General features: G+C 49.0%; 1 protein-coding gene and 1 pseudogene across 1 annotated transcript; both read left to right on the top strand.

Annotated features, from left to right (window-relative positions):
- Positions 1–967: 967 nt before the first annotated feature.
- Positions 968–2423, top strand: LOC124646689 (GDSL esterase/lipase At5g45910-like). The gene is made up of 5 exons (XM_047186774.1): positions 968–1217; positions 1296–1520; positions 1590–1735; positions 1825–2104; positions 2191–2423. The coding sequence occupies exons 1-5, from the start codon at positions 968–970 to the stop codon at positions 2421–2423; spliced, it is 1134 nt and encodes a 377-aa protein (XP_047042730.1).
- A 376-nt stretch (positions 2424–2799) lies between these two features.
- LOC124646679 lies at positions 2800–5310 on the top strand (annotated as a pseudogene).
- Positions 5311–10130: the final 4820 nt, after the last annotated feature.

Genomic DNA, 10130 nt, shown 5'->3' with positions numbered 1-10130 from the left:
TATAATTTTTGCGTTATATAATTTAAAGTGAGATGGAGGGAGTACTATATAATTTAAAGTTTGCGTTCTATTTTCAAATTTGTGACCTGGAGATGCGGGGAATACTAGTAAAGTGAGATGGAGGGAGTACTATATGTTATTATGTCCATAATGCATGGTATCATATACTAGTATCATAATCTTCTTATATTAATTGATTTGTAGAATCTCAATGCAAATATATTTATTTGATATTAAATTTTCTAGTATTACGTGCTATGATATGGTATCTACTTATGATAGTACTACTATTTCTCATCTTTAATTGCACTGCCACATCAGCTTTATTGCATGCATAGGATGCATGATATACTACCTATGATACTCCTATTATGGGTAGTCTAAGGAGGACAAGCTTAGCTAAAGCCCATGTGAATGCATGTGTACTATGCTGACATGAACATGGTTAGTAGACTTGTAGACAAATAAAACCAAGATTTGTCAGTCTTACAATGCAATAATGTCATCCGCATATCAATCCAGAACATGTGAGTATTTGATACTCACACAGTTTCAAACTAATCCCTTGAAGTTCAAGGTTTGTCCTTTGTCAAAATAATCTAAATTGATTGAGTCTGTAGAAAAAATGTTAATGCCACTAAATTGTCATTATAGATATCAATATATTTTTCTGTGAAAATCGAGCAATAAGTTGTTATAGTTTCATTACAGATAATCCTAGAACATAGAGGAAAGTCAAACATCTACATGTAGATCCAAAATATTGACGTATTTTCAGGTTTATTGTCTTAAAATACTTTCACCAAGTTGACATCACCTAACGTTTGAACTTAATCTCAGACATGAATATTTGAGATATTTATATAATGGTCGACTCGAAACTACAAGTGGCGACCAATAAGCACGGCAAAGACAACTAGGATCCATCTTCTGGTTTCCCTTGCCTTCCATTCCCCGGCCGGTCATTATGCACAAGCTCGTATGCTCTGCTTTTCTTCTGCTCCTCCTCTCGTCATCCACGGCGGGGGACCCCGGCGTCCCGTGCTACCAATCCATCTTCAGCTTCGGCGACTCCTTCGCCGACACGGGCAACAACCCCGTCGTCTTCCAATGGTACTCCATCTTCGACCCGGTGACGCGACCTCCGTACGGCACCACCTTCTTCGGCCGCCCAACGGGCCGGAACGGCGACGGCCGGCTGATAATTGATTTCATCGGTAGATAATCTGCATTTCAGTTTTTGTCCTAGCGGCCTGGCTATTCACTCGATAACTCTAGGTTCTTTGCGGGAGCAGCTGAAAAGCTGGGTCTGCCTTACGTGCCGCCCACCCTGGCGCACAACGGCAGCTTCCGTCAAGGGGCCAACTTCGCCGTCGGCGCCGCCACCGCTGTGGACGCCGGATTCTTCCACGAGAGGGGCATTCCCGGTGCCCCCAGCAAGTTCCCCCTCAACACCAGCTTAGGCGTGCAGCTGGAGTGGTTCGAGTCGATGAAGCCCTCCTTGTGCCGGACAGCCCGAGGTTAGTATCTACTTGTTGGCGTGTTTGATGCATGATGCGAGCTGGAATGATGGATAGGGATGCGTGCAGAGTGCGAGGAATTCTTCGGCAAGTCCCTCTTCTTGGTGGGCGAGTTCGGAGTCAACGACTATCACCTCTTTTTCCAGAAGAAAATGGTAGATGAAGTCATGTCCTTCGTTCCACATGTGGTGGCGACCATCTCCATGGCCATCGAGGTACTGCCTGCTCTCATCCGTCAGTTCACTCATGGAGATCGATGTGCTGCACTGAACCAATGCTAAGTCCATTGCGATGTCAAGTACAGAGGCTGATCATTGAGCATGGCGCCAGGAGCCTGGTGGTTCCCGGCGTGATCCCGTCAGGATGCTCGCCGCCGATTCTGGCCAAGTTCGCCGGCGCCTCGCAAGCAGCGTACGACTCTAAGACTGGCTGTCTGAAAGAGTACAACGAGCTGGGTTTGCGCCACAACTCGCTGCTGCAGGCAGCCCTTGCTAAGATCCGGGCCAAGCACCGGGACGTCATGATCGTCTACGCCGATTTCTTCGGCCCCATCATGGAGATGGTGGAGTCACCTCGCAAGTTTGGTCAGCGCTAGCTCAACTGGCTCTACGTTCAAACTAAGACAGAAGTTTCAGGCATGAATACAGATTTGATGATTCCATTATTGCAGGTTTTGAGGAAGACGTGCTAACAGTGTGCTGTGGAGGCCCCGGAAGGTACAGGGTCAACGCGACGGTTCCATGCGGCGATGCAGCTGCAACCACGTGCCGGCGTCCGTCCAATCGGCTCTACTGGGATGGCGTCCATCTCACCGAGGCGGCTAACCGTCACGTCGCGGATCGATGGTTGGCCCAGATGAACGCATTTGGGAGAGCCGGCTGCAAGAAACCAAGTTCGTCGTGAGCCAGCCATAACAACCAAGCTTTTCTGAATCTGCATGTGTTTTATTTCATGTCCGTCTTATATTCAAATTCTCATACTGTATTGGTCTTTTGGAGGCATGTAAAAGGCCGGTCGTCATTTCAAATTCTTGTACCCAAGATCCTTAGAGCATCTCCAACATGCACCCAAAAAAGTCTAGGCACGCTAAAAACGATTTTTTTGGGCGCGGGGGGTGCAACTCGGCACTCCAGCAGTAAAAACGAGCACGGTAAAAAAATCAGCGTGCGATATTGCGGCATTGCGCGCGACATATTTGACGCATCCGTTCCAGCGCGCGGCAAAACAACTTGTCACGCGTGAAAACGCACGCTCGCTTTTCCCCTTCCTCGCGCCGGCGATGGACGGCCACGTTGTCCCTCCCCAACCCAATCCCGCCGGCATAGATGGACTATCCCCGCCTTCCACATCAAATACCGCGGCCGCTGTGGGAAACCCTAGCGTAGGGGTGGTGCGCAACCTCTTCGTCGCACCCCGGCCGAGTGGGGCGGCCGAAATTGTTGCGCAGGCGCCAACGGTGGCTGCTAGGAAATCCGTCCCCAAGCGCCCGTCATCTGCTGCTGCGCCAGCCGGCCGTGGCAGCGCAGAAAAAGCAGAAGGCGCCCGCTGCAAAGAGGACCAAGGTGACCGCCGCGTCAGCTGCTGCTTCAGCGGCTTCCCAGTTCCAACTGCCGCCGCCTCCACCGCTGGCCCCACATGCACGATTGGCACCAGCAGCACATGCCATTGCGGCAAGACAAGGCTCCAGGAGAAGAGGGCGAGCTGCTTGGACCCAATCCCCACCTGCGACAAGGTTTGCGACAAGAAGTTGCCGTGTGGGGTGCATCGGTGCAAGGTTACATGTCATGAGGGGAAGTGTCCGCCGTGCTTGGTACGCGTCGAGCGGAGGTGCCGCTGTGGCTCATCAGATGGTGGAGTGCTACATGGTCACAGTGGAAGAGTTCCATTGCAACAAGCCCTGTGGCCGCAAGAAGAACTGTGGTAGGCACAGGTGCAGTGAGTGTTGTTGCCCGATGTCGAAGCCATTTGCTCAGCATGAAGGTGACAACATGGATCGTCATTTCTGCCAGATACCATGTGGCAAGAAGCTCCGGTGTGGGCAGCACGGATGCTAGCATCTCTGCCACAGCGGTCACTGCGATCCTTGCCGCGAGACCATATTCAGTGATCTCACTTGTGCCTGTGGCAGGACATCTATTCTGCCACCACAGCCGTGCGGCACACCAGCTCCATCATGCCCGCACCAGTGCATTGTCCCTCAACCTTGTGGGCATCCAGCTTCGCATCAATGCCATTTTGGAGACTGCCTGCCTTGGGTGGTGCCTGTAATGAGAGAATGCACTGGGGGACATGTGATGTTAAGGAACATCCCTTGTTGTTCAAAGGACATCCGATGCAACCAACCCTGCGGTAAGAACCGTCAATGTGGACTGCACGCTTGCGCCAGGACTTGCCATCCTTCCCCTTGTGATCCGCCGCCTACAAATGGAGAGGCTAGTTCAAGCTCTGGGAGCAAAGTTTCATGTGGACAGTTATGCAGTGTCCCAAGGAGGGAATGCAAGCACACTTGCAATACCCCATGCCACCCATTATCACCTTGCCCAGACATTAGATGTGAAGTCCGTGTGACTATTACCTGTTCTTGTGGCCGTATCACTTCAACTGTGCCGTGCAGTGCTGGTGGATCATACAATGGTGATAGTATGTTTGATACTTCCATCATACAGAAGCTGCCAATGCCTCTCCAGCCATGAATTCAAGCGGGATGAGGGTACCTCTTGGGCAGAGGAAGCTTTGCTGTGATGAGGAGTGTGCAAAAATGGAGAGGAAAAGGGTCCTTGCTGAAGCTTTCGACATCCTACCGCCCAATCTAGATGCATTGAATTTTGGTGAGAACTCAAGCGCATCGGAATTGCTTTCTCGATCTTCTCCATCGAGAGCCAAAGTGGGTGCTGGCCATAGAGGAGCGGTGCAAATTTCTTGTGCTTGGAAAGGCGCGAGGGAATTCTTCAAGTAACATCAAGGTCCATGTGTTCTGTCAAATGACGAAGGACAAGAGGGATGCAATCAGGCTCATTGCAGATAGGTGGAAGCTGTCTGTTCAGGCTGTTGGTTGGGAGCCCAAGAGTTTTGTTACCATCCATGTCACACCCAAGTCGAAGGTGCCTGCTCGTGTTCTGGGCTCCAAAGCTGGTATCCCTGTCCCGGCTTCCCATCCTTACTTTGATCCCATGGTGGACATGGACCCGAGGCTCGTTATTGCAATGCTGGACCTGCCAAGGGAAGCTGATGTTAGCTCCCTGGTCTTGAGGTTTGGCCGGGAGTGCGAATTGGTTTTCCTGAATGACAAGAATGCCTTGGCGGTCTTCCGTGATCCAGCTAAAGCAGTGACAGCGCTGAGGCGGCTGGACTATGGGTCTGCTTACCAGGGGGCTGTGATGTTTTACCCAAGCAGCATCACTCAGGCTTCTTCATCAGGAAATGTGTGGGTTCGGGCACAGAGGGACGGAGGATCCACTGCACAGGGCAGTGCCAATCCATGGAAGAAGGCTAGTGCCTCTGAGCCTGGATCATCTGGAGACTGGACAGTACTCGGTCATTCTCTTGGGACGAGTGTGATTGGTCAAGCTCCAGGCTCAGCTTGGAGGCAGGCTGATACCCCTAGCCAGGTCATGGGTACAAATAGATTGAATGCTCTGCAGTCTCCTGCTGGCACAAGCACCCTGCCAGCCAACAAACGCAAGCCTGATCTTCGCACTATGCTGGGTCCAGAGCACAGAGCGTTGGGCAAGCACTGCCCAAGCTCCAGCCGGACCTCGAAGTGGAAAACTGGGAAGAATCGTGCGAGTGATGAGGTGTAGGTGGTTTGGTCGAGATTCCTTGTTTTTGTTTAGATATCGTTCAGAAGTACTGATTTTATCGCCGGGGCAATCCCCATGTAAGGCTGCTGCTTATTTTGCAGAGCTTCATTTGAACTAAGAAGAAACATGACATAAATTTGCCTTCTACTCTCTGCTCGCTTTCTGTGTTTATGGTACTTTGTGTGATCTTAATGCTTTCTTACGCAGTAATGCAAGGGAAATGCCGTGCAGATTTTGCTTCTGTTCCAAAGTGTTGATATGTAGTCAGCTCCGAAGTTCTTCTATCCGTGTGGTCTTAATGCTCGAGTTACAGTATCCACCACAGAATTTTACAAAAGGAATTTTTCTATTATTAGCTTACGAGATTACCAACACAGTCGATTCTTCACCAACATTACATGATTGTGTAGCACACTGTTTTCCGATGATGGATTGGTGTTATATCTCTGCAGTGTCAGGTTTAATCAGATTTGGAAAGCTACTACTGTGTCTAGTGGTTTGCATAGGGAATTTTTTTTTTGTATCTGCAGGTCAGCAGGTGGTAAGTTCCATCTATCCAATAAATGGTCAGGCTTGATACCCTAAAAAGTACAACAGTGAGTTACCTGCCCATTTAGTGGAAGTTTACCCAATGCATGCACCTTGGGACTTTAGCTTCAGTTTGCAGCATTACACCTTGATATTTGGATTTTTGCTTGCACTGTGGAGTTGGTCTTATTCAGGACACGCAGTTGATGTTCGATGGAATGCCTCAGTTGGATGTGTGTTTTCGTATTATGTTTCATGTTGGAAAAAACAATCGTCGACATTTATTTATAATCAAAAATGTGCACCGATGCATTAAATAGTTGTTGTATGCATAATTGTTTTTGTTGGGTTTTACCTCCTAGTTGAATAGTTTATGTATTGCATCAAGTTGGCTAGCTTTCATCCATCAAATCACATATTTAGCCTTCTTAATAAACTAGAATGTACAATAATAAATACTTGTACATGATGATGCAAAGCTTTTGGTGGTTATATTAAGAAATAGATACATACACACATAATATTTTCTTACTGTCCTTGCATGCTATTCTTCAGTTCATTGATTTGGATCCTGTGCCAGCCTTTTCATCTTTTAGTTGTTTATTAATAGGCCATCACTTTCTAAAGTAAAATTCTTTAATTGGACTTTTTGCTACATACTCTAAAGCAATTCTACTTGTATTAATTTTCAGATTTATGTCGGTTTCATATTCCTTGCCTGTTCCTTTTTACTGCGAGGTGCGCTCCCTGTCCGTTTGTGTGGTTGCTCTGAGGTCAAGTCGCACCTCCTCTGTTGATGTGTTACAGATATTGTGGTTAGTGATGTGATAGTTCTGTTCATTTCCTAATGTATCAAATATCTACCAGATGTTTAATATTCATTCATAATTCTGTGAATCCTTGTGAGAACAAACTTTTCCTGAATACTTAACTGAAAAACATTACTAAATACAAAATAGATGTGGTTCCCTTTGTCTGTTTAAACATCACAACTGCAGAATTGGTTGGATCTCATACCAAATGTTTTGATCATTACTAAGTTCAATCCAACATATCCTTGGAATGATTTCAATCAGAATGCACGTCAGATTTAGCATCCTAGAACGTTCTCTAGAACACATGTCTACATCTAAACTCACCTTTGCGGCATGTTTTTCATCTAGAACGCTCACAGAACAATAAGTTGCAATATTTTCCCGTCATGCACGTTCTCCCTCCCTTTCCCTTCTCGTTGCTATCACGGCCCTGGCTTACACATGCTAGGCTGTGGCCTGTGGCAGGCAAGGAAGGTGAGGCCTCCCTGTCAGTATGCCTGTTTGGTGACCGTCGGCCCTCAAGCCTCTCCCACACGCTGGTCGCTGGCCTTCGCCACCGGTGATCCACCATGCTGCTTGCTGGCCTCGTCTTCTGTACTTAAGAGCATCACTAGTAGAACCCCTAAACCGTCAAATCCTCAAAGCAGTTTAAGGGTTGAGAATGGGCATTTTTTGGCACTTTTGAGGGGTGAAAAACAGGGGCAAATACTAGAACCCTCAAACCCTTAAAAACATTCATGATATATCACAATTGTTCATAGGTAGACACTGACATTGACACTAGGTAGACACTGACATTGACACTTGGTAGATAGTTACTAGGTAGACACTGACACCATCTAGGGTTTATCCCAGAAGTCCTCATCGAAATCGGAGCCGCCGCCATCCTCCGCGGCCTTCTTGGCGGCTTCCTCCGCGGCATCATCGGCCTCCATCTCCGTGACCATCTTGTCGTACCAATCGGGATCCTCCGCGGCCTTCTGGGCGGCTTCCTCCGCGTCATCCTCGGCCTCCATCTCCGCGATCAGCTTATCGATCCAATCGGGATCGTCGTCGTCGGAGCTATCGTCAACTACGATAGTGGGAGGCGGCGCCGAGGATGAAGACGGTCGAGAGGCGGCCGCCGCAGCTCGCTTCACCGCCAGTTGCGCGTAGAACTCGAGCTCCTCTGCGACATTCTGCGGATGCGGCGCACGGAAGGCGGCCATTTCCGCCTCATCGCGGTTCCGGATGGACATCCGCATGTATTCCCGGCGGACAGCGCGCTCCTCGGCGCAGGTAACGACGCTGAACGGCGACGCCACGAACTCGGCCGCCGCGAGGTTGTCGACGTCGAAGAAGTTCCGTGGCCCGGCGCCGTCGTCGTAGCGCCACACCATGACGTCGTACGCGCGGGCGGCGAGTTTGGCCGAGTCGAACGTCCCGAGCCAAAACCGCTCGCCGCACGCCGTGGTAGCCGGTGGACGAGCGCGGCAGGGCGCGGAGCGGCGGCATCTCCACGGCTCGGGGCGGCGCGGCGGGGCGGTAGGGGTCGGCGGCGGCGCGGAGGTGGGAGGCGCGGCTCGGGGAGGCGGGGTCGGCGGGAGTCGGGGAGGCAGGGGTCGGCGGCGGCGCGGGGAGGTGCGGGAGGCGGGGCGGCAGGGCGTCTCGGGGCGGCGGGCTGGCGGGGAGGCGCGGATCCGGGGGCGGGGAGCTCGCGGCGGCGGCAGGGGTCGCGCGGAGGCGGCGCCGGCCGGAATCGCGGCGGGAGGCGGGCGGCGGCGCGCGGAGGCGGGGAGGTTGGGAGGGGAAATTTCCCTCCCGCGCGACGAGGAAGAGGAGTGCGGGTTGGGGGCTGTTTGGCCTCCCCAACCCCTACTTCTACAGGTTGAAAATGGGTTTGAGGGTTGGGCCTTTAAATTTTTTTGAGGGTTCGAGGGTTTAGGGGTTCTAGTCTACGCGTTTTTCCTCTCACAAACTGTAAAAAAGCAGTTATTTTTGAGGGTTTGAGGGTTTAAGGGCTGCTCTAATATATGGCTGAATGGCTGAAACGCATCGCGTTGGGTTCGCCAGTCTCCTCCTCCAACCCGTTTCTTGTTGCCCATGTCGTACTTCTTTGAGACACAAGTGATGGTGTTCAGCGATCAGCTGCAACAACAATTCAGCCTGTAGGTTATTGTGTCATATCATTTCAATCTATTTTTTCCAAATTCTTCATATCAGTGCCTATTAAATAGTCACATATCCATAGATATTTATCATGTTTATGTTAAAATCTCTAAACATATAATAATTCACAGTTTTACAGACTGAACTATACTGTTTTGTCATGTTTTCTTCAGATTCTTGATCAGGTTCTCCTTTGCAGGGGAAACACATTGTCAGTGGTGCTGTTTATAAGTAAGTTATGATTCCCTATCACTTGGTTTGTCTTATTCACCAGGTTCATGCCCGAAGAATTTGAAATATTAAAAGGTATGAACACGAACCATGCCACTTAGAGCTCCTGCGCCTGTCCATGCAGTGATTGGTTAAAAGTGCTCTCTAGCTGGTTATCACCATGGATGATGCCAAATCACCATGGATCATATGAAGCTTTGTGAGTTGCAGTGACATATGATGATTTAATAGGATATCAGGTTTTGAATTTGGTGAGCAGAAAAATTGTAGAAAATCAATAGTGAAATGCTCACAGTATGTTTCCATTCACATGATCACCAGGTCCACTTTGTTTGGAGTAATGCTAGGATACATGTCGATAGCTGTACTGATCTCAGCTTGGTTCTGTCACTTTTTCTTTACTCTTAGGTTTATGTGTTGAATTAAAATATCGGGTCAAGTGCTGCCACAACATACATGTTATATTGGGTTTTCATCAGTCCTTAGTACTCCCTGTTATTGTGGTCTCTTTTTGGTACTCGTAAGTTTTTTGGTAAGTAAACATCGGCATATCATGGTTGTTTAATAGAACCCCCAAATGCCCAAATAGGGAATCTAGCTATTTGAACTAACAATAATAGAATCCCCAAATGCCCAAATAGTTTTCATCAGTCCTTAGTACTCCCTTCATTCGAACTAACAATAAATAATCCATAAATTTGCTCCCGTCTGCTCACTTCCTGGGTTTGGATGGTACCTTGTGAATCTCAAGCATGTGTATTCTCCTTATAATTGGGCTGTGCCGTTCTGGTGCTGATATTTTCTTATCTAGTAGTGATGGGGAAATTGCCGTGCAGATTTTGCCTCTGTTCCAAGTGCTGATATGTGGAGCTGCCTGTGGATGCTTTGGCTTGCGCTGCGTACAGTTGTGATGTGTGGTTCTTGATCGAAGTACTGTTGTACTGTGACAGCAAATGGTTCTCTGCTCGATTGATCATTGATTCCCGTTTTCTAAACATCTCAGCTAACCGTACCGCGTGTGACGCGTCTTGCAGTTGGTTTCTACCCATTTCGGTACGATGAAAATGGATTCCTCGCATAACGAAATA

Source organism: Lolium rigidum, chromosome 1, assembly GCF_022539505.1.
Source record: "Lolium rigidum isolate FL_2022 chromosome 1, APGP_CSIRO_Lrig_0.1, whole genome shotgun sequence".
Lineage (NCBI taxonomy): Eukaryota > Viridiplantae > Streptophyta > Magnoliopsida > Poales > Poaceae > Lolium > Lolium rigidum.
The sequence above is the reverse complement of the archived record's forward strand: the minus strand, read 5'-3'. Positions and strand labels throughout refer to the sequence as shown.